The following is a 24,027-nucleotide window of genomic DNA, read 5'->3' on the forward strand; positions in this document are numbered from 1 at the left end:
ACAATGGAAATCAAAATTCAAAGTGTACTTCCGCTTTTTCTTATCCCTTTGATTGCCTCTTCTACTAGCGTTTGCGATAAAAACCCCAGCCTTATACAGTGTATTGCTCTGAGAAACCAGTTTATTTTGCCACTCAAGGACAGTTGTAATCCATTGAAGAAAAACTGCGACACAGGAGACTTGGTCGATCCAAGAGTTGCCAACTGCCATTTAGAATTCAGTGGGAACGTGTTTCATTCTTTGCTGGACGGATTTAAAATGAGTTATGGGTACAGATGCTTTCCCATCGTTCCGGACCCTAATATGTTTCACAGGCGGAATGTCGGGCCAAGTTATGGGGAACCCCGCTGTGTTCCCACTAAACTTGATAAACATGGAAGCTTCACTTGCGGGGAACACGGAACACGATGTGTGTGCGATGCTCCTGCAGAATATAACTCATATGGGACACAATGGTTGAGGAACAACTGTAGGTGTGTAACTAAGAAGTAAGAGGAGGGGTTGAGATAGAATTAAAAGGGATGGGGTATAAGGGAATAATTTAAAGTAACTTTTATTGTTTGCTAAGGATGGAAATTTAATGGAGAACTCTTCTGAAACCGAGAGAATGTTTTTAATCACCGTTTGAAGTTCTTTTTTAAGTTTGTGTGGCATACTCTGCGTTCTCTGCGAAATGGGTAAAGTGATATAGCTTATTCGAGGCGGTCACTTTGTGGGAATGAGCAGAAAAGCAGGCGAATGACGAGCGGCGATCGAGTGACATAACACTGACTTCCCCTCTCTCGATGATTGCTCGTTAGTTTAGTATGCGCGGTGAGCAGTACAGGAAATGTGAGTTAGTAGACCTCTGACTATCACATTACAGCTATTTTTTAATTAATATTTACTCATATTCTTCTCTTTCCTAACTTCCAGGTGTCAGTATTTTGTGAATCTTTGCCGTATTCCTAAAGTCTGCGCGAGTCGTGGGATTTGCAAAATGTGGGGATCCGAACTGCGCTGTGAATGCCCTGCTGACAAAGAGCAATGCAGGCCCGGAATAAACCAGTGTAAAGCTAATCCGGGACTTTGCTTGGACGAGGGCAAGATTTGCATCGAACTCTATGATACAAACGTAGGCTGGCTGATTGGAAATGAACAGAAAGGCGATGGCTTTGCCTGCATTTTAGCGGGGACTGTAAAGTCTTTAGCGACCGTCACACATTACTGCGATATCTCCCAAGAAACATTCAGTAGAATCGGAGGAGTAGAGCCTAAGAATGAGTTAGACTTGTGCTGCTATCGAATGCTGACATGCGCGGGTGGAGAAAGCATTCCAAAGAAAGGAACCATTTTCAGCTACAGACCGTGTTACTGCAACGTAGAATTCCGAAAGTGCCTCTTCACGGCCGCCTTTGATCCCAAGTTTAAGGGAAACGTTGAGCAGATGGTTGAAGTATTAAACAACTTGGCGCATTGCATCATTGACGACGGCGTCCAGTGTGATCCTGTGCGTCCCTGGACTTGCCAGAAAGGTGACCTTATCAATCCTAAATTTGCACATTGTGCTATTGACTGTAGAACAGGCCCAGTGCTGCCAATCTGGGCTCGAGCCTGTGCCCTTCGACAATGCAAGCCACCTTACCATCGCGAAAATCTTAGGATTATAGACGTACCACGCATGGAGGAAAGCTCAATTTGTAAGCCTGTAGAGGACCTGCCAATATTGTGCGGAAATAGAGAAACGAACACCCGATGTGTTTGCGACGGTAAGCCGAGCAGATCAGATTTCACCGACAGATGCCGATGCCAGTATTGGCCAGACCGATGGGAAGAAAGACAGTCTAAAGAAAAGTAAAATTATTAGCGTTATCTTGTTTAAGTTGCTCTAAACAAATTTATTAGAAATTTTAGTTTTGTCGGAAGATATTTCTGTAAACGTTTTTGAATGCCGTAATTGAGGGAGAAAGTGAGGTGCGCCATCAAGCGTGTGAAGATTTAACACGTGATATTCAAATGTGTGAAATACTTCATGAAAAAGGACTAAATAAAAGAAGAAAAAGATTTATTAATCATTCCCAAAAAATTTCGCATATAATAATGGTTCAAATTCCTCACGCAATCAAAAAAGGGACAGTTCGCTGTTCCTTACTAACCGTTTTTCCAGTAATATCTTTCCAGAGTTGTTCGGCTGCTTAAACTCGCACTTTGCTTGTCTATTCCAACTATTCTGACAAATATCTATACGATCAAAATTAGCTTTTGACCTAAGTTATACCTAGGGTTAAGACTAAGTTCTTTTTACCAGGTTGAACAGCTGTTTTCTGGAACAAGAAATCTATATCCATTAATAATCGATAGAGATTTAACGAGATCTTGAAATATACATTCTTCCAAATGGATTCTAAACACTAAGGATTCTCATGATTCTAGGAAACCTTCGAGTCCTAAGGATTGCATAAATCTTTAGCAAGAGCGAGTTTCTCTTGACTTAACGTTATATAAAGGAATTAATAATTCATGGACTAGAAAATCATCGCATGCACTCTACACGTCTGGTCGCTATCGTTATTAATGTGGTGAGAAATATGCGCGTAATTTCGTACCCAAACCTTTTGCTGCCTACATTTCTGTACAGTTACACGAGGGATCTGGGAACGAGCTTAGGATACGCCATAACGCGGAGAGATTTGACCGTACTCCTTACGTTGATTGCTCCATGAAGATCGAGATACTTCAAGCTTAGATATGCAAAACTTTATCCCCTACAGATTACAGATCACTACATGATCAGACAGTCTCAAATTACATTTGTTTTCCCACACAGAAAATATATTTTCTTACACATTCGTATACGATCACCGAACCAGTAATTGAGGGCAGACGTCAGTCTCCACTTTTACAGCTGTCGCGAGTGATAAAACTCTGGCACAAACAGGGGCGCGGTAGCCATCATTTTCAGGCCCGTCTCCAACGTACCGATACCTCACTGCTAAATACAGGAAAACTGCCAAGTTTATTAACATAAGCCCAGCCAATAAAAACATGTAGTATTCAAGTGTGCCATTATTGAGGTCATCCGGATACCACTTGTTGTGAGAAGCGTGTTTGACGATTGACACCAGCAAACTCGCTACGTAGTAACCCAGGCCAATCATTGCCCAGCACACGCCCATTACCAAGCCACGCAACTCTGTTGGAGACTGGGCATAGGCAAATTCAAGACCTGCAAAATGTGACGTTCTATAAGTGTAGGGCTTTAGTGTAAGTCGTTCCCTGTAACATCTCCAAGTAGGAACTTAAAAAAAATTCATGGGAACTAGCTTTGTAGAAATTGGAATGGAATCTTAGGTCTAATCGACATAGTCGGTCCATCTTTTGTTCTTATGAATTGAAAATCTGATACGAATAAATTAAAGTAGTATCGTTTGTCTCGCGAACCAGTCACCTCTGACGTTGATCACGACGTTTCGAATGCTTATTTCCTGTATTCTTCGAGGAATGAGATAAAGCTGGATAGATGTAACAGACTTAAAACTTATTCAAAACCTAAACCAGCCAAGTTGGAGAAGTTCTGATAAAATGTCTTCAAATCAAATTACTTTTTCAGGAGCCTCAACTAGTTTTCCGCTTTCTTTGATATTTCAAATTGATTTTTTGTATATTGGTGTCACTTACACAAAACTGAAACTCCAATTGCAATCCCCGGAAAATAATAAATGTAGTCCGCCTCAATTATTTTTCATCTTTGCTTACCTTGGTTCTACGTACTAATAGGCTCGATATAGTTGGTGATATTTTTTGTTTTCTCGTGATATCACAGAAGTTAACGCGGAGACCATACTCCAAAGGGTAATGTAACAAGTCGATCTCAAACCCTTGACGATGAGTAGCAGTATGCAGTAGAAAAGATGCAATCCACATCGAGATAGGAACGAATGTATTAAATTATAACTATTATGATTAATGATGTTTAGAGGAAAAAAAAAATCAAGCGCCACTCAATTAATTTTGCACACACCTGTAGTGGATACCAAAGCTTCACTTGTTCCTTGTAGGATATACTGTGGCACTTGATAAAACACACTCATATTTGATGCATTTACAGTTCTATTGAAAACAATTTGTGTCGCCCTTCCAAATTTTTTTTTCCGCTCAATTTCGATAAATCCTGCCAAGGCCACAGAACCAGCAGCAAAAATCAATCCAACGCCGATTCTGCGTAGAGGAGTGAAATTGAAGCCAACGCGACGGAGGCCTGGGTAGACAACTCGATCAATAAGAGGGATCAAAACTAGAACAGTCACAATTTCAAATATAGCCAGTGACGCCACGGGAAATGGAAACGTATTAACGATATCCAACTTCATGTAAGAGCCTTGCAATAGAAACGTGGTATAACCCTACGAGAAAATGGAAAATATAAATCTAAGCGAACAAAATCGGATTAAGCAGTTTCAGTATATTGATAGAAAAGAAGCCCCTTAAAAGTGCAAGAAATACTTATTTTACCTTTCGAGGAAGACATGACTTTAAATTTAGTTTGATCATAATTTCTCCAGGCTTTTTTAATTTTCAGCACCTGACGCAGTAACCAATTTAACGCGTATGTGACGCTGGGTCTAGGAAACGGTCGAAACCTGGTGGGCCATAATCCCTTACTTCCCCCCCCCCCCCTCCCTTCCCCTCAGCCAGGAGAAAAGGGACAGATAGAATGTCACAATCTTGTTACCAAATCAATTGATCAATTGCTAATTTGACCACTATTAGCTCTATCCATAATTGAAGTCGCTGAGCATTAGGGTAGACTAAATAGGGTTCCAATTCAAAAGGACAAGTCGAATACGGCTTTCATGACCGTTCTCACGTACCTGGCCGTATATTGTCCAGTAGAAGATAAATGTGAGTAATATTGGACACAAATGAACTATGGACTTGACAACTTCTACCATCTCTTCAGAGAAGGCACCACCCATGGTGTCCTTAGCACCGTCGAGCCAGTGAGTCCAGTGCGGATTTCTTTTGCAGAAGAGCTTGTTTTTGATACCAACTGCAAGAATATGTCGAGCATCCATTAGAGCGTTTTTTCGTGGGGGATACACTAGATAACGGTTTCTCCCTATCGCCACTACCATAGTTCCACACGTTATTGAAACTACAGTAATTAAGTAACCATAGAAATAGTTCATGTTTTGTTGGACGTATACTACAACTGTGAAGGCCAGCAACGAGCCAACCTGTACGAACCAGTAAAACCAAACAAAAAATCTTTGCACCATCTTTTGCCCTTTCCTCTTCACTTGGTCTGCTCCCATCAGGGACAAATTTGCCTTGACTCCTCCTACTGCAAAGGCAATAACGACAAGGGACACAACCAAAAGTAACTCTCCATATAAGCCTTGAATAAGAACATGATGCCTTGAAGGTTTTTTGTAGGTAATAACCGTAAGTATAACGGTGCCGACAATGTAAGCCAACAAGCTTCCATATATGGTGTTGTATCGCCCAGCGGTTGTGTCTCCTAGCCAACCGCCGAATATAGGAGTAAAGAAACATGTTCCTTTATAGAAAAAAAAAAGAAAAAAAAGAAAGAGTCATTCGTGTTACGTATGACGAAATAAGACTGGTTGAATTCAATAAACATCTTGTAGAACAAAGTCAGAACCTCTTCCTGCAATCCTATGATTGCAGCTCACTTATGAGGGTTATTTATTTATTTGCATATCTCCTGCAGGCCAAAAACAAGATTTATTTCATTTGATTTTGATAGAACCGGTACGAATAGATAGAAAAACTGGGTAGAAAAACTGGATAGAAAAACTGGATAGAAAAACTGGATAGAAAAACTGGATAGAAAAAGTTAAAACTTATTCAGAAACCTAAACCAGCCACGTTGGAGAGTTTCTAATAAATTTCCTTTAAATCCTGTTTTTTGTTTTGTTTTGTTTTGTTTTTTTTTCATGAGTCTCGACTAGTTTTCTTATTACTTTGATATTTGGTGTCACTTCAATTACAATTCCCGGAAAACAATAAATGTATTCCATCTATTCCTATAACTAATAGTTGGAAATATTTTTCTCTTCTCATGATATTATCGGTTAACGTTGTCCGTATCTCCAGTGACATTAATAGCATTTATGGCCACTCTCTTGGTATCCTTAAAGAGTGGAATAGCTGCAGGCCATAGAATGTTCCATACCAAGCTCAGAACATAAACAGTGTTCATACCTTGAAATGCCAAGGCGATTATGCTGGATAATGGCGAGGAAAGCTTAAGGACGTCCTTACAGTAGAGTACCAGATTTGCAGCCACCCCATAGAATGCCAGACGTTCAAATAAGGTAACGAATAAAATACAAAGAACTGTAAGAGTATTGTTGTTGGAGACTGGTTCCTCAGACAGTGATTCATCCAATTCTGACGGGTTTTCCTGGCTATAATCGTAGTTTGTCGAAATCCCGTCATCATCATCATCTCGGAGAGATTCCATCATCAGGCACTTCTCTAAGTAAATAATTTTACGTATGGACTTAGCTACTGATGTAGGAACACAGCTGACTGTTATGTTCTTTCTCACTGTCTTAAAGAATGAAAGTGGCTTAAGACACTTAGCAATCTCTATGTTTGGGAGTCCTGATGCTTCTGAGGTGTTAGTTGATGGCATTAAGTACTAGCGATCACTAGCATCAACGCAGTGCGCTTATTAACACTTTTATGTAAAACCATTTGAAAATATTACGCTGAATCAGAATTCATTCTTAATATTTCTTTAACTGTACATTGATAAAGTCAGGTCATGATTACAACCAAGTAACTGTATAGAATCTGTGTCAACACACCCATAAGCCTTTTGGCACTCAGGTAAAAACAACGGGTCACACCAGGGCTCACACTAGGTATTCATATTGTTACATATTTATGCATGACCTTTTAGATATCACTGAATGAGTACCTCATGCGACAAGCGACAAACTGTAGAAATCTTAAGATAAAGATATTAAGAACTTAGCGATCAGTGTCAATAGGCTACGGAAGAAAGTAAATATTTGGCCCGGTTATGGGATAAAAGAAATATTAATCTTGCCACAAGCGCGGATTCATTTCTGAGACATTTTTAAGAGTCTGTTTACCTACTCCTTTGACCATTGGCTTAATATAAAACGAAGAAGACTGTCACATAATCCTCTGAAAGATAAAGCTAGCTGTCGAAACTGAAACCTTGCAAAGGTAGCAAACAAAAGAGCCAGCATCACAAGGAGACAGCTTACTTCAAATTTATTGATCGTAAGCTAACGAAACATAACTAGAAACCTGTTCTTCCGTACTTTATAAACCAATAAACCAACAATGTGAGTAGAATTCACATGGCATGTTTCTCTTTCGCTGGTAACAGTAAGGGCTCCTAAGTAGAATTAACTCTTATCCAGTCGAGGTAACTGGATTTATGCTACGTTTCTTGCAGTTTACGTTTCAGGAATTGCAAAGATTGAAAAACAGAAATGACTTTGGAGTTAAGAAACGACTACAACAAGCAAATTTTATGCGACTCTCGGCAAAAGGCGGAAGTTAAGTTCTCACAAAGCAAGACGTAAAACTACTACACAAGGAATGATTCTTACCTTTTAGGCCGAAAATTATCAGTATAAGACTGCGAAATTATCGTAAATTCACTTGGATACCACGAAATTAAGTTCCTCGCTGATTGATATGACAAAATAGGTAGACATTAACACGCAAGATCGCACAGGCACAAGATTAATCATTCATCGCCACGGAACACAGACTGTGACGTGAAGACGTCACATGATCAAGTGCCGGACTATTCGATGTAACGCCACTAAAGAGCGTGACATGGTTTTTTGTCGATGAAACCCAGTCGTCACAGTTAAACAATACTTAACTTATCTTTCTTAAAATATTCCCTGCTTTCAGTCGCACCATGTAAGATCTCAACAACTGACACAGCACTCGCAAAATAAGACTTGATTAACGATTACAGACCGAATTGGATGACTCGAAGTCTTAATACCAATGAATTATAAAAATTACAATTTCCGAGAAAAGAGGAAAGCCTCAATTAAGGAGTCTGTACACTGTATCTATGGTGATTAAAACTAAGGTTGCGATTGGTTGATTTTTTTTTTAAACTACAACTGTGTATGTGATTGGCGTATTGAAGTGTTCGAAACAAACTGTCCTATAACAACTTGGCTAGCGAATTAGTGAAAAATAGGATTTTTTTAAAAACCAATCACGATCGTGATTAACAGGATTAACAAGTGATTAACAGTGTAAATCACTAGAAATATTAGGTGCATGGTCAGTGAAACTTCTTGTGATAAATGTATTTGAGGCGATGAAGAAGCTTGACTGTTCAACTAAATAAACCAAGACTTAAAATTAATGATATTTCTCGTTCATTAGCGGTTATCAAGATCGTTTTGGGAAATATTCGAAACGCTTGAAGAGCTCTTTTTTCTCTCAACGTGCTCATCATCTTCAGGGTTGTCTTGATCACAGACCACATAGCGATACCTCACTGCTAAGAACAGGAACACAGTCAAGTTAACTAACATAAGCCCAGACAATAGGAACATGTAGTACTCGAGTGTGCCCTTATTGAGGTTATCCGGATACCACTGGCTACGTGAAACGTGTTTGACAATCGACGCCAGCAAGCTCGCTACAAAGTAACCCAGACCAATCATAGCCAAGCACACACCCATTACCACGCCACGCAACTCGGGTGGAGACTGGGAATAGGCAAATTCAAGACCTAGGTAGAAAGAGATATATAAGTTTCTGGTATATTCACCATAGTTTACAAATTTTCATCCCACGAGGCACTATCACCAAGCACAAACTTAAACGTAACTGTATCTTAGAATTATCACCTGCTCAGGGGACACCAAACCAGAGAAGGATGGAAGTTAATAAATATCTACCAGTTAAGCATAAAAAAAAAAAGTATTTGAAATTTTAGCTATACCTTCAACAGCTACCGAGTAAGTGGGATCACGAGCCTGACGACTAATCTAAATATGGACTTTAAAGGCATAGCTCTGCTTGCAACATCATGCGTATGGAACCTTAACCTTGACTTAAGAAAGAGTTTTGGGCAAGAAACCTTTAGGATGCATACTCGAAAGCCCCTCTGAGTAAAAATCCCTTCCCTTTTTTTGCGTCATGCATCGTTGCAATATCACGCGCTCATCAACTAAATTAACTGGAAGGGGAGTGGTAGGAGTATATATTTCCCGATAGTTTCGTCCTCGCAGCAGCAGCATTTTCCTATTTACCTGTTACAGACACCAAAGCTTCACTTGCTCCTTGGAGTATATACTGTGGCACTTGATAAAACACACTCATAGTTGATGCATTTATGGTTGTATTGAAAACATTTTGCTGGACCCTTCCATAATCTTTTTTTCGCTCAATTTCGATGATTCCTGCCAAGGCCACAGAACCAGCAGCAAAAATCAATCCAACGCCGATTCTGCGTAGAGGAGTGAAGTTGAAGCCAAAACGACGGAGGCCTGGGTAGACAACTCGATCAATAAATGGAATCAAAACTAACAAAGACGCATTTTCAAATATGGCCAGTGAAGCTGCGGGAAATGAGAACTTATCGTTGATTTTCAACTTCATGTAAGAGCCTTGCAATAGGTACGTGGTAAGGCCCTGAAAGAAAATGAAAAAATTCACACCAACTTAAAATGAGTGACTCTTTGAAATCTTGATAAAACAGAACATTTGAAGTGCTGAAATAAAGAAAAAGGGATGATGAAGAATAAGCAAAATACAAACGACCAACCAACCAACCAAAAGAACACAATAAAACAATAATTTCTATGAGTTTCGAAACGGCAGCGATGCTATCTGTGGGTTTTCCACGACCGATCATGAGCGAGCAAAGGAAAATTAGCATAAGCTGGCAAACGAAAACAAACAAACAAAAAACAACAACAACCATTTTCACTCTTTGCGACATTTCTTAAGAGACGAAAAAAATGCAATTTTCGGGTTTTCTTGAATCGAAGCCTGAAACGTTTAAGAACTAAATAAAAGTTTATTTTGAATGGCGCATCTTTCTGTCTACTGCGCGAAAGTAAATAGGTAAAGTGTTTACTCGCTCGGGATTCTGTCACATTTTAAATGAGTCATTGACTAGTGACTGAGGTGAAACGAAGCTTACGGGTTAGATGGGTACTCTTATAGTCCTCGCGTTTCAAGTGAGGATGCCTCTTGAGGCCTCTTCAGTCACTTATGCAGGCTCTATATTAAAATTGTTGTTCATTTTCTAACCTGGCCGAATATTGTCCAGTAGAAGATAAATGTGAAGAATATTGGAAGCAGACGAACCACTGATTTGACAGCTTCCACCATTTCCTCTGAAAATTCTCCTCCCATAACATCCTTAGCTCCATCGAGCCAGTGAGTTTGAGTAAAATAACTCTTGCAGCGGAGTTTGTTTTTGATACCAACGCCAATAATTCGTAGGGAGTCGGTCAGGTAGCTTCCTTTTGGTGGATGAACTATGTACTGGTTTCTTCCTAACAACAACAACAAGGTTGCTAAAATCATGGACAAGGCAGTTATTAAGTAGCCGTAGAAAAAAGACACTTCCTGTTGGACATACACAACGGCCGTGAATGCGATCAGGGATCCAACCTGTATAAACCAGTAAAACCAGTCAAAAAATTTCTGGATCTTTTCTTTTCCTTCGTGTTTGACTTGGTCTGCTCCTAGCGGGGACACGTTAGCCTTGATTCCTCCAGTTGCTATGGCAATTAAGATAAGCGAGACAGTTAGGAATGCACCTTTACTTGGAATACTCAAAGCATAAGCCTTTGGGTAGTTATAAGAGGTGGCTGTAAGAAGGACGGTGCCGACTATGTAGAGTAAGGAGCTTCCATATATAGCGTTATATCTCCCAGTTACGGTGTCAGCCAGCCAACCGCCAATGACAGGAGTGAAGAAGCATGTTCCTGGTGGGAAGAAAATAACCTCTGTATAAGTAAATAAGTATGTCATTCACCAAAATGGCCAGAGAAAAATAACGCTATGTCCTTTTTTGTCTTAAAATTCTCTCTGCGTCTCTTAAACTTTTAACACCATTAAGAGCACGTAAGCCATGTCAGAAGAAAGTCGAGGATATGATACGTACCAAGGGTTTCCCAAGGCTTTCAAAGAAGCACAGGTTTTCCCCTGGGAACAAGGGAAAATTATGAGAAGCTCTGCAAACTACTTAGGAATTGTTTGAACCGTAAGGTCAATGACCCGCTGCCGTTCTGGAAATGGGCCCCACCCCATCCCACAAAGACTGGCAGTGATAGTGGCGAAAATCTAGCTTGGGTAGGCTTGAGAATTCGTCTAACAACACTATGAATGTTAAGAATTCTAACGAATGAGAATAGATGCATACTTAGAAAGCATGCCTATAATATAAAGCGCGCCTTTCAGGGAAAGCAGCTTTCCCTCTGAATTGCTTAGCAACTTCGAAAGAACGGGAACAGGGGAAGGTCATCTTTCTTACGAAAGAACTTGCAAGATATGGCTTCAAGGCGTTCATCTCCTTGAATAAGACTTGTAACCATGAGAAATCATCAGGTCTCATTTTTTTTTTTGCCTCAGGAGTTACAAGGTTTTGCTTTTAAGAGTAGCACAAAAAATAATATGCATGAGAAAATTTTACACTGTTTTCTACTACTGTTTTGTTTCATTACGCGCTCCAATTGGTAGAACAGTGTCACCATCTTCTTATACAGTAGAAGCAAAACTAAAACCTATGTTTACACGCTTTTCAGGGCTGGCTTTCTTTCTGTAATTAGGCTTTGTGTTGTTACTTTGGTTTTGGTTCATCGCACTCCATCGAAAAGTGCTCTTTTGTTTTTAGATTCTGAGGAGATATCTTACCTTGAAATGCTAACGCAATTGTGCTCGGGAACGGTGAAGAAAGCTTGAGAACATCTCTACAGTAAAACACTAGATTTGCTGTTAAACCGTAAAATGTTAGACGTTCACAAAGCTCCACAAACAAAATACATAGGACAGAAAGAGAGGTTTTCTGTGAAGACGAACTTTCTCTCTGTCTGCTGGCGGTCTTATCGTGCATTTGTGGCAGTTCATCATTACTCAGGCGGAACGCCATTATCTATGTTACAGAACAAAAAGAATAAAAAACAAATTAAACAAACGATGCAAATATGGTTTTAGACATTCACTTAAGAGCTCTCTGTTTCTTCGAGAGGAGAGTGAGCCAAAAGTATTTTTTTTATTGATAAAAAGTTTCATTGGGAAAAAAATAATGATAGTTGCTGTGTCACTCCAGTGATCGAAAGTGATTCTGTTTCGTTTAAGTAATATTATTTCATTTTTCAGATACCATTTACGTATCACATAGCCACCTATACACATTTATAAGTTGATCAGACATTGATCTCCATCTAAATTTCAAATGATGGTTAATTTAGCCAAATGGTTCATTGCTCACGTTATTACGTTATCATCATTCTATTATCAAATCATTGGTAATCACAAGTTATAACCCCGTGAGAGTAATTAGCTTGTGTTACATTAAGAAAACTAGAAAGACCTAAATTAAGTGAGTACTTTGCATCCTATCATAATATTCGAGAATATGTGTTGAAAAGGTCTTATGATCTAAGCAGTTCGTAAAAGTAAATCAAATAGTATGCAGGTGACATCGTGTGGAACCTGTGCTGGTCGTAATAACTCCATGATTAAGGTTTGCAACGCACTGCCGAAGCGTCTTTAAGCTTAAGTGATAAACATATCCCTGAAAAGGTAATGCTCTCTTGAGTTAAAAACGAGCTCTTTTGTGACACCAGATTCGGTCACAGTCTTCCTTCTGTCGCACGTTAAGCGCATCGAAACTCGATTTACACTTTAAGAACAGGAAAACTTGCTTAACTTCAAACCCGTAATTCTTAAAGTTACGAAAAGTTGTGTGGAAAGCAAAGTCACAAAGCAACTTTCGTGTGTATTAACTAATGTTTTCTTTCCTATTTTTATTGCAAAACGGCATGTCGCGACACACCAACCCGAACTACGCAATCATCTCAGTGCGGAACTGTTTAGGTGGCCGTCACCGCCAAAAATACAGGCATAATAAATGGTTTGTAATGAACAGAAATGGTCAAATTGTCTTTTGGAGAACGGTTTAACTTATCGTAGGAGATTTATTTAAAATACAAATAGACAAGTCATCTTAGGTGAAATGAAATATTCAAACAAAAAATGGTTTATACAATTCAGAAACTGTGTAGCCACCCTTGTTGAACTGATTCAATAAAAACACGAGTGGTCAAGTGTTAACTGAAATGGTTCAGTGCCGAAATGACAAACGGTTCAGTTAACTGTACTTTGGTTCAGTGACTTGACACAAACGGTTTAGAGTTATCGGTAAACGGTTGATCGTAAGCCGCAATGGTTTAGTATCACATCAAACAACTCACCATAAAGTGAAACGATTTAGCGTGACTCCAAATGGTTAAGCATGACGACAAATGGTTTAGCACAAACTGATATGGTTTAGTGTTACAGCAGTAAGTTTACATCGCAACCGCCAAAATTACTAAAGTGAAATGGACACGTCAAGCTTGAAATGGAACAGTCTATGTGGGGTCTTACGTCACAACCCTCCAGTTCTTAAAAGTTTTTAGGCGCCCTTTAGTTGTAGTTCCATCGTCTTAAAACTATGAATCGCTTTACGTCACGTTTCCTAGCTATGGTTATGACTGTCTAAACTGTAGATGTGCTGTCGCATAAAATGATGCATTTAATGTGTATTTTTGTCATTCATTTTTTTTTTCAGGTTCTTATTTTATCTTGAGGACGTAAAATGGAGAATTCTTACCATGGTCACGCGTAACCATGGTAAGAATTCTCTATTTAAAGTACAGCAGTTTTCACCATAAACTACACATAACCATATGGTTTTTAATCATATAGTAAAAATATATCATTGCGAAATGTAAGCTTAAGCTTTCTTTCATTTTCACTTGCTGATTATTCAGCTGCTGAACGTTCAGCAACGGTTTCATCCGAAATATCAATTACTTACTGATATGATAAGATGATGAGGGTATAAATTTATTAGATAACAAGCTAAAATAAGCAAACATAAAAAAAATGATTATTGTCGGAATAATGCTCGCTGAGTCTAGTAGACGAGGCTACAGAAATAATTTCTTCCTGTGTTGAACGTCGAGTGGGCGGCGTGGCGAGTATCTTGCTCTGGGGAATTTCTCGCCAAATTCGATCTGAATGACGTAAGGGTTACGGCGTAGACCAACTGCTGCAACACTAAACCATTTCGGTTTGTGGTAAACCATTTGCCGTCACGCTAAACCGTTTGTCGTCATGCTAATCATTTGTCGTCACGCTAAACCATTTGGGGTCACGCTAAATCATTTTACTTTAAATCATTGCGGGTTACGATTAACCATATTCCGATGACTTAAGCCATTTAATTGTCTCAATTGATAAAAACATAAGATGTAGTAAGAGCTGATATGTCTTAATGATTCCCTTTATATTTGCCTTTATGTCAACATTTTGTTCATGTGACTATTAAATGTTCTACCAGACCGAAACAGAAACTTACTGTCTTTGTTATTCTAGTTACCAAACGACATTATTCATAGGCGAGATTTGGAATCTGACCTGAGTCTGATTGATCTCTCGTTTTTGATCAAATCTTCATGTATCATCACATGTCAGATCAATCTGAACAATGAACAGCGCTTAAGGCCAAAACTTTAACGATGTTACGGGAAACTACTCAGCCGAAACACAGACAAAAACCATGGAAGAAACGAAACAGAAGAACAGAATATTCTGTGGATGAATGAGTCATAGAAGTCAACATGAATGTTTCACAGGAAGTTAAGACCTGCAAGATCGGCCAAGGCTCTCTAGCAGAAGAGCGTTGCGTCAAATGTCATGCAGGTTTAAGCAAAATACACTGTATTGGAATTCATACCTGGAAGACGATATACCAAGGCTAAAGGATTGTGATTTTAGAAACCGTCATCGATTACTTACAGCTTTGGCTATTTCGATTGAACCTGTGAGCTGATCATGTGACTTGTAGTGACACAGTGTTGAGTTCCGTTTGAGCGATATTGGCATGTCAGGCGGAAATGTGTCTTACGCAAGATGCGTGACCTCTCTTCAATTCTTATAAAGGAGACAGCAAGTACTGTGTATCTCTTTCAAAAAAGCTTCATAATGATCGGTTCACCCTTGTATAATTTTTGTAAAACGGAAGTCGAATCTTCTTTTGCAAGTGAACAAAAAACTTTTGGCGACCTTTTGTATTTTAGATAAAAACAAAAACATTCTTGTAAAAACCTTAACTTTGAAAACTATCTCCTTTGGTGAGATTTGCGAAGGGGAAGACAATGTATTCTTTAATCACCTGTTTATCAAAATTCTTTATTAATTTTATGAATGCAAAATTAAGTGATTGAACCCATAAAAATATGCGAAAAACTTTTAAAGTGCGTTCGCGATTAGTTTTTATAATGTTTTTTCATGAACCCAAGGTACCCAACGAGTACCTTGTACGTAGTTTGTTTTGTTTTATTTTACTCTATAATTCATGGTTTTAAGATTTACTTTCAGCAGGAGACTAAACGCTGAGCATAAACAGTCGCGCGGACATAAACTATACAGAAATATGAATAAAGAAAAATACAGAAATATGAATAAAGACAAATTTTCAAAGAACCCCCTCCCTAAAAAAAGGACATATATCATACAAAAATTTTTATTCTGAAAAGTACAATTTAGGGAAGAAACTGCAGCTATCAACAATTTCGATAAGCTATCGGAAAGCACCGGTGAAGTGACCAAAAACATAGGCTTGATCTTACAAAACGCGCTCTCGGTAAACTTTGGCCCTTATAGTTTGAGTGCTTAGCGGTTATATAAGGTATTACGTCTCTGTAAAAAAAAAGAAAAAAAGATCTGGATTGATCATGTTTTTCGTGAATACGTAGTTTACAGTTTGTTCGAAAGTCTCCAATTTTCTTTCCCTTGTTTTTTCATAACGTTTACAGATTTTTATGAAGGTTTCAATTCTCTTTTGCTTGTTATGCGAAACGGCGCTTTTCCTTTACAATGTTTTGCGCGAGAAATTGATTCGACACAAGCCAGAAATATTTTCCTTGCGCATGCCTGACATTTGACCGCTGTGTGGATGAAAGCCGCGGTATAAAAAGCAAAGTTCAGCTTGATCTAACTGGAGTTTTGTTAATCCAATTTGAGCGTCTTTTTTTCGCCGTCAAAACACACCTATATAAATGTAGTTCTCTAACTGAGAGACAAAAACCAATAACTCAGCAGTCAACAACTGAAAAATACTTTTAGCGACTGGAATCGCTTCCTGTTTTGAGGAAATCTAAAAATAAATGAAATCAGGGCCATGGCATCTGTTTTCCTTTAAAGGATATTATTTTCTTCAGACGATATCAATCGCTTTCGGAAAATATTTGGTTTTATTTTCTAAAACACTTGATCAACCATAGTCCTAAGCTATTGTAAATAACCCAGTACCTGTTACGTCGAGCAGGTTCTTTTATCATCTTGTGTTTTTATCAAGCTTCCCTGTGTTTTTCTCTTGAAATCCTATTCTCTGTTTATGACATGTTGGTATCCTTTGTTAAAATAATGGGTGGCTCATTACAGGGGATTGATGCGGATCCGAGGGCTGCTCACGGAAACAAAATCCTCTCCCACAGTGTCACATGGCAACCGACTGATTATTTTTAGAGCTAAGATCGTAATCAATTCAATGATAATATGAGATCACGTTTTACTTTTAGACGGAGAAAAGGAATTTTGGAATAGTAGTATGTAATCAGGAACTTTCAGACGGCGTTGTTCGACTTTAGACATCAGGCGCGAAAATTTTGCATACGACTTAAAATTTCGACCAGGAGGCGGAACCCTCAATTCGTTATATTTTTACACACTATTGGCCTTGTAGGTTACCTCAAGCCCGAAAAGCTGTCAAAATGGTGCATACAAAAAGAGCTTTGCTAGCTAATTAACCTGCCATATTCAAGCCTGAAGAGAGGAGATATTTTCTTTTCAACGTAGGAATAAGCAAAGATTGCCTACAATTTATTTACGCCTCTAAAAACATCGTTGAGAGACTCTGCTATCGAGAGATTTCTTAGTAATTTATTCATTTTTTGTTATCTTTTTACAGTTCTTTTTTTTTTTTGTACTGATTTCTCGCAAACGAATATTTCTGGGTCCTTGACAGGGTTGATAAGACCCCTGACTAGGCGATAGCTTGTGTTTGAAGGTTTGACGCACGTCAAAACGTTTTACTATTTCATCAGTCGCTGTGTGAGGGAATCGCCAAATGATACCTTGGAATAAAATCTTATCTCATTTATTCCCTGAAATGATCACAGACAACACATTGTGGAAACATAATTACAGTTTCTCGCGCCTGAAAGTCCATGGAGCCTTCTTTAACTTTTGTAAATTAGTTTTGGGTCAAAATGTCGTCTTCTGATCTAATTGAAAATTGTCTGAATTCGTCTGACTACAGGATGTTGCATAACTTTAACTTTGGATCTTCGTTCTATATGTTTTTTTCATCATATTTTTCAACTATATGTACCAATACCTCCGTCATGTGTTTCGCTAATGACATTTCCTTTTGTGCATTTTGGTCTTACACAATCTCAGTGCCGAAAAACTTTTAATGATCTCCCGTGTAACAATTCGTCGTGTTTACAAACAACACTTGCTTTACATTACTCATCACATCAGCCCTATATCAATGTTTTTATTTGCAGATCTGCAAAGCGAATCCAGGCAATTTCATTTTACATGCAATTTTCCTAAACCGTTTTAAGTCGAGATTACCCTAACGAAACCTTTATTGCTTCAAAGAGGATTCCGTCGCTGTTTTGGTTTATCGCAGAGATTTCAAACTTGTTAAGCACAATCAAGAATTTTCATCTCTTTTAGAAATTCCAAAGCTTTTCTACGAGTCGAAAATAAATCCAAATTTAAATTTCCCTTCGTAGTGAACTGTTCACGAGTGGGAGAGAGAGGGAGTCATTTGGTGTTCGTGTCTCATTAATTTAGCGCGTTAATTTGTAGCGTTAATTTTCACAGCGGTTGGGGGAGTTTCAGAATTTACAAAAACTACTAAAGCAATACGGGGGTCCCAAAAAGTTTTTAGCCATAGCGCCATTTCGTAAAACACCTGCTCTCTAATCTAGATAGTTCTGTCTAAATTCATTGATGCCTTTCGATTTTGTTCCGAGAATAACTTGCGGTTTTTGATTACTACTTTCATAAAATCTGTAGATTATTCATTGTTTAGAGGAAGTCATCACATCTCGATGAATCTTTTCGCACAACAAGTCGTTACCTTGCATCTTGGTACTTTTTCAAACAACGAGACCAAATTGTTTGCAATTTGAGTCAAAGTCGACCATGAGTCAATTTACACCTTTTTGATAATAATGATTCGTGGCCTGTGGGGCGTTAACGCTTGTCTTCAAGTGAGCATTCATAATAAATTCGTGGATTGAAATGAAACCGCTTTATCAAATGTAATATTCACCAATTTTTTTTTGAGAAGGTAAAAGGCCCTAATGTACTCAGAAATTGATTGCGATGTCAATAGCTCAACAGGGTACGAAGAAAAGTAGCATATCGTCGGCTCTTGTGCGTTTCAAATGTGTAAAACGATTTAATTTTTAAGCTAAGAATAGCAAATCAGTTTGAACTGATATTTATCAATTCAAAGGGACCGGAAGATGAACAATACACGCAGAAACGCCTCGTAAAGTTGGAACGATTTTCGTTAATCTTTACCAGGTTCTAATGAACTTCGGAAAAGAATCAGTACTCGGCGTTAATTTACGAAAGTGGCTTTAAGTCTTGTCCAGTATTGTTTGCTTTCTCAAAACAACGCATGAAGTTCCTTAATAATTAATTACTCACCGAAGTCAGCCAGCATAAAATGCTCATTTATGAAAAGGCGGAGGAGATAGGTTCATTAGCAAACCAAAACATTGTGGTTACCAGCTGAGCTCTGTAGTATTAATTTCATCGCAGCTGCGACCTTGCCGTACAAAAAAACTTGAGCTTTTTTTATTATTATTTTAATTCGTTCGCCAATGAGCAAATTGCTTGCAATTTCGAGAAAATTTTCAGATTATTGCTAGAACTACATTTTCACCCGCGTAGACCCAGGAGAAAAGGCAATTAGGAGTAAAAAGTGGCTTTGTCATCCTACAATAACCGGTTTTTCGTGTTTTGTTACGGGGCTAACCTCGCATATTCTCATTTGACAGGTGGCTTGGATCCGGGGGGAGAGTTAAGAGATAACACAGAATAAATCTCCGAATTCCTTTAATGTTCGTAAGAGGACAGTTGCGCAGGTTTGTCTGTCCTTGAGCAGTGGATAACTTTATCATGTAGCATTTTGTCGTTTGCGGAAACCAAAAAAGAAAAATAAAAAAAGGAAAAATTAAGTCATATACCTTCTGACTGTGCTTAACAACCTGTTGTTAACCAATCAAGTGCGCCTTTGTAAACAATAACAATAACCTGAAACATATTGATGACACGCGCCGATTGGATACGAAAGAATAAAAAAACTGATTATATTAACACATTACCAACGTTTGAGGATTTATAAACCTGTGCAAGCACGAGTGGCAACATTTCCGAGATTCCCATTTCAAGGAAACGGCAGATTCCTTTTGGCGTTCATATTTAGCTGCTTCTCCTATCTGCTGATCGAAAAGTTCATAAAAAATCCGTTGGTATAAATTTGGAATCAAGGGAAGATGCCTAAGTCATTCCTGTTGCGGCGTCATCTGAAGCAGGAATGGAACAACAGAGAGGATTATTCCATTGCTGGTAAGTAACTTAAATATTGACTATCCCCCCTCATCCATACTGTTCTAAAATTTATTTTGATTACTATGGGAAATTTCCGGATAAAATAGGTGAATTCTTATTTCCAGTAGACTTCGGCCAATTTGAGTTGACGAAGGCTCATTTCTGACTTGTGGATTGTGCATATTTTAGGATCTTTGCCACTTGGTCTTTGGCATCGATTGGCTCCAAGAGCAGGCTTTCTGGGCTCATCTCTCCAAGAACAGAGTCCGTCCTCAGAAGAAGCTACGGACGTGAATGGAAATCACACGGAGAAGCATACGAACAATGAGAAATACTTTGAAGAGTGCGATTATACCAGCGAATTGGCGCCAAGTCAAAATCAAAAAGAGAGCAAGGCGAAGATGAGCAAACAAAAAGAAATATCAAGAACAGAGAAGGAGGAATTTATCTGTGCAGCAACGAAAGATAAAACGAGATCGGGAAAAGGTTCCAAACGGTCTCAACACCGAGGGCTTGAAGAGCCAAGGAGTCTACGAGAAGGTTCTAAAAGATTGTCTTCTTCGTATCAAACGGGTCCTGTCAAGCAACCCTATAAGTGCGATCAGTGCGGTAAAATTTTCAAGACGAAGTATACATTGACGATCCACCTAAAGATGCCATCCCACACTGGCGCCAAGCCGTTTGTGTGCGCCATATGCGGCAAGGGATTTCGATTGTCAAGCACACTTTGCCGTCACAAAATCATTCACACATCTGAGAAGCCCCACAAATGCCACATCTGCGACAAAGCCTTCAATCGGTCATCCACGCTCAAGACTCATATTCGCACTCACAGTGATCTGAAAGAATTCGTGTGTGATATCTGTGGCAAAGGTTTCCATCAAAAAGGCAATCTGCGCAACCATGTTCTTATACACACAGGAGAGAAGCCGTATCGCTGCAATCTCTGCGAAAAAGCCTTTAATAAGCTATCCAATTTGAAGTTCCACATGCACGTTCATACGGATAACGCCCCTTACCGCTGCCGATATTGCAAAATCTGTTTTACACGGCGATGTGATCTCAAACTTCACATCTCAGAGTGCAACCCGAAGCGCTGAAGAAGGAAAAAAAGCAAAAAAATTCCAAATCATTGGCATTAGGTGACAGTTAATCGCCATTAACACGTAAAGCAAATGGATGGTTCGCTGATCAAATATTTATGGCGACGACGCCAGAAATTTAGATGAACTTGCCTTCTTAAAACAGAAGAGTACCAAAAAAACAAAGAAATGGTCCAAGATCTGCCAAAACTGTTATCGCAAATACGAGCCAGTATTTTATGACTTGTGGAATAGCTTGTCAGACAAGAAATAGACATAGAAATTAAATTTCTAAGCAATTTTAATGAGTTTGATTTTAGTTACCACAACGGGCAAGCTAAATGCCACATTACTGAAATAGCATTTTTCTTAATTTCCTTCAAGCCAATTCATCGCTACAAGATATCAATGGGAAACGTAGTAGCAAATACTAGGATGTAGAGCTCAGGATGGCATAAGCGCTAGTCTTTGTATTCGAAAATTAATTTTTTTCAACGACACGGTATATTTTACACTGAGTGACTAGTAAGGGCATAGACTTAAGAGACAGAAAAAGCCTTGGTCGACACTAGTTAGTTTTGAGGTAATCGCTAAAGAAAAAGGTCACATATTCCTGGAAAGTGGTAGTTATGACACACTTTTTATTCTTTGCGATTTTGTGTCCCTGTATTTCAGATATTTGACTTCTATTTCACACGCAATTGAAAAGAACATGTGAATATCCTTCAAATGCCTTCTTGAGGTAGCAAGTAGACTTATAACTTATTAACAAGTGTCAGTCTTACTCATTAACATAACTAGGCGACCGCAAAGACAGATTTATGCGGCGCTTAAGAAAAGAAAAAAAATTTCAAAGAAAATTGCTTGCAATCTGAATTTCAAAATAATATCAGTGAGAAAATCGTCTTAAATTACCCTCATCTTTAGCCCTTTTTTCCAGACTTATATTACTACGAAATGGGAACCACGATGACTCCGAGATTGAACTTTTGTTTTCGTAAACGATCTTCACCTGATGCCAAACAAAACTACAAGAAAATAAATCAGTTCTTGAACACTGAGTACAGAAATCAAAATAAATCACTCTGATGTTTTATGGAGAAATGGTTAGCTCTTCAACAGACACTAAAGAAAAGAGGGATAAGATTTGTCCAAGTTTTATCGACCTAGTGGCCCTTTTCTGAATACTATTTTTTATTTCGTGCATTATCCCTTGGCAGATCATTTACACCTTATCCATGACTTAACAAAAACACCTAAATCCAATTTAACATGGATTTTGGCTCAACGTAGGATGTAACGAATATACTTTCCGCGAAGCCAAATAAAAAAAAAGGTATTATAGCAGATAATTCAACATGATGCTGAGATCGATTTCTGGTAAATCTTTATAACATAGCAATGTGTTTTCCTTAATTTCTATTTCCCCATGCACGAGCTCTTCAAAACAGTGCAGGTTGTTTGTACAGTATTGTTAAGGCAATCACAAAGGATTTGATTATTAACAATAACACTACACCAAGAGACTTCAGATTGAGCTGTAAGTGGTGAACTCATTTGTTGTAATTAACACGCGTGCCTGTTCAAAAGAAATACTAATTGATGGACGAGCCAGGTGGAACCGGCGCGGCCCGCTTGCTGATTCTTTCAACCTTGCGAGACAAAGCAAGAAGACAACAAGCAGACCGCGAGTAATCAAGTGCTTAAAAATATCAAAACTGAAACTTTCAAAAAGGATGATAAAAATGTATCATGAGGATTTTTTTTTTACCTGAACTACTGTGCTTCAACTTCTAAAGGAAAAATTTCAAGGGAAAAAAGGTGCCTCAAAAGACGCGTTCGCGTTTTTTTACGTTTTTCTTGTTTTTTTTTTCTTGTTTTTGTTTTTTTTCGTTTCAAATAAATCATCCGTTGCGGAATAAGAAGTGTTGCTATAGATGAGAAAATTACTGAAACAAACTCTGTCTTCGAGCATTTCTTACTGAAGCTGCATGTAAAAATTTGAATGATCCAGTCATTCGAACAGGAAGCAAATTAGAAAAAAGTTGCATCTCATTTAAAATTGCATGCGGTCTTTCTTCAGCTTGCTTCCTCTTATCAAAAGAAACATGTCGTCGTGTTTTTAGTTTGCGCCCCAGAGAGCGGTGAGAGGCGTTTTGGTATAATAAAGTAAGGAAGAAAAAAGTTATTTTAAAGGTGAACGAGTTCATATTAGCAATGAATATGAGATGAAGCTTCAAGTAGTCAACAGCTTGATAGGAAAAATCGCTTGACAGTAGACACTCTTAGAAAAAAAAAAAAAAAGAAAGAAAAACGAAAGGTTCGGTATGGGTAATACACAATTTACGAAAGGCGTTGAGGTTTCTGGTAAGGATAAAGATATTCCTTGTTATCTATAAGTAAAAGGCGATTGACACAGTAAACAAGTCTCCCCTAGAACGAGAACGGTTTGACATAGAAAAAAAAAAAAAACAAACGTTTTAGTTTTCTTTCATCCGGTTCACCTTGATCCTAACAAGAATTTGACTTTTTAAAGAATTTATGTCTTAAGAAAGCAATGCGTAGAAAGTAGCTAGGCTTATGCTTCACTTTCTGCAAACAAGACGGTCTTAAGTGGAATAATAAACATGCCTCAAAGCACGAGATAATTGACTTTATCTGCCTCGTTCAAGTGTCTTCAAAATTGATTAAGATTATTTAAAATTAAGAGAAATAGCAAAAAATGGCCTCGGTGCCGTGGAGGTTTAATCTTGATTGGAAAAACTGAAAGCCGTGATTAAAAGTGACAGATTGTAAATATCGAACCTTGTAACGTCAACTTTAAAATAACAAATAAAAAACTCCATGTTTGTCAAATGAAGCGGATACCTAAATTTATGATCACTGGATCCGTCAGTTTTCTTAGTTTGCACGTGTGGATTTTATATTACAGTGGAGGAAATAGTTACAAAATACTGCGTCTTTCCTCGTGATTATTTTTCCCAAAACGGATGTCAAACAGTAGGCACAAAGATTCTTTTTTTTGTGGAATATAAATAGCTTTCGGAGACGAACG

General features: G+C 38.4%; 4 protein-coding genes across 8 annotated transcripts; 2 read left to right on the forward strand and 2 right to left on the reverse strand.

The window, feature by feature from the left end:
• The first annotated feature begins 3 nt into the window (after window positions 1-3).
• LOC113674488 (uncharacterized) lies at window positions 4-1,837 on the forward strand. The gene is made up of 2 exons (XM_027190964.2): window positions 4-473; window positions 916-1,837. Exons 1-2 carry the CDS (start codon window positions 4-6, stop codon window positions 1,835-1,837), a joined length of 1,392 nt encoding a protein of 463 aa, XP_027046765.2.
• Window positions 538-7,752, reverse strand: LOC149048899 (solute carrier family 15 member 4-like). 3 transcript variants are annotated; one of them, XR_016185247.1, is made up of 6 exons: window positions 7,599-7,740; window positions 6,208-6,483; window positions 4,851-5,539; window positions 4,001-4,382; window positions 2,136-3,205; window positions 538-1,823 (listed from the first exon to the last, which is right to left on the reverse strand). XR_016185247.1 is itself a non-coding variant. In XM_089201620.1 (6 exons), exons 2-5 carry the CDS (start codon window positions 6,470-6,472, stop codon window positions 2,838-2,840), a joined length of 1,704 nt encoding a protein of 567 aa, XP_089057746.1. In that variant the 5' UTR covers window positions 6,473-6,483; window positions 7,599-7,750; the 3' UTR covers window positions 538-1,823; window positions 2,824-2,837. The 3 variants fall into 3 exon arrangements, 2 of the variants coding, with proteins under 2 accessions (XP_089057746.1, XP_089057745.1); XM_089201620.1 differs by having other exon boundaries at window positions 2,824-3,205; window positions 7,599-7,750; XM_089201619.1 differs by lacking the exon at window positions 538-1,823 and having other exon boundaries at window positions 1,857-3,205; window positions 7,599-7,752.
• Window positions 7,236-16,725, reverse strand: LOC113674491 (solute carrier family 15 member 4). Of its 3 annotated transcripts, none has more exons than XM_089201622.1 (5): window positions 16,564-16,725; window positions 11,896-12,133; window positions 10,285-10,967; window positions 9,279-9,660; window positions 7,236-8,755 (listed from the first exon to the last, which is right to left on the reverse strand). In XM_089201622.1, exons 2-5 carry the CDS (start codon window positions 12,128-12,130, stop codon window positions 8,400-8,402), a joined length of 1,656 nt encoding a protein of 551 aa, XP_089057748.1. In that variant the 5' UTR covers window positions 12,131-12,133; window positions 16,564-16,725; the 3' UTR covers window positions 7,236-8,399. The 3 variants fall into 3 exon arrangements, with proteins under 3 accessions (XP_089057748.1, XP_089057747.1, XP_089057749.1); XM_089201621.1 differs by lacking the exon at window positions 16,564-16,725 and adding an exon at window positions 14,987-15,135; XM_089201623.1 differs by lacking the exon at window positions 16,564-16,725 and adding an exon at window positions 13,458-13,620.
• A 2,973-nt stretch (window positions 16,726-19,698) lies between these two features.
• Window positions 19,699-21,277, forward strand: LOC113674481 (uncharacterized). The gene is made up of 2 exons (XM_027190960.2): window positions 19,699-19,908; window positions 20,080-21,277. Exons 1-2 carry the CDS (start codon window positions 19,836-19,838, stop codon window positions 20,988-20,990), a joined length of 984 nt encoding a protein of 327 aa, XP_027046761.2. The 5' UTR covers window positions 19,699-19,835; the 3' UTR covers window positions 20,991-21,277.
• Window positions 21,278-24,027: the final 2,750 nt, after the last annotated feature.

Source organism: Pocillopora damicornis, chromosome 3 (genome assembly GCF_964200805.1).
Source record: "Pocillopora damicornis chromosome 3, jaPocDami1.2, whole genome shotgun sequence".
Lineage (NCBI taxonomy): Eukaryota > Metazoa > Cnidaria > Anthozoa > Scleractinia > Pocilloporidae > Pocillopora > Pocillopora damicornis.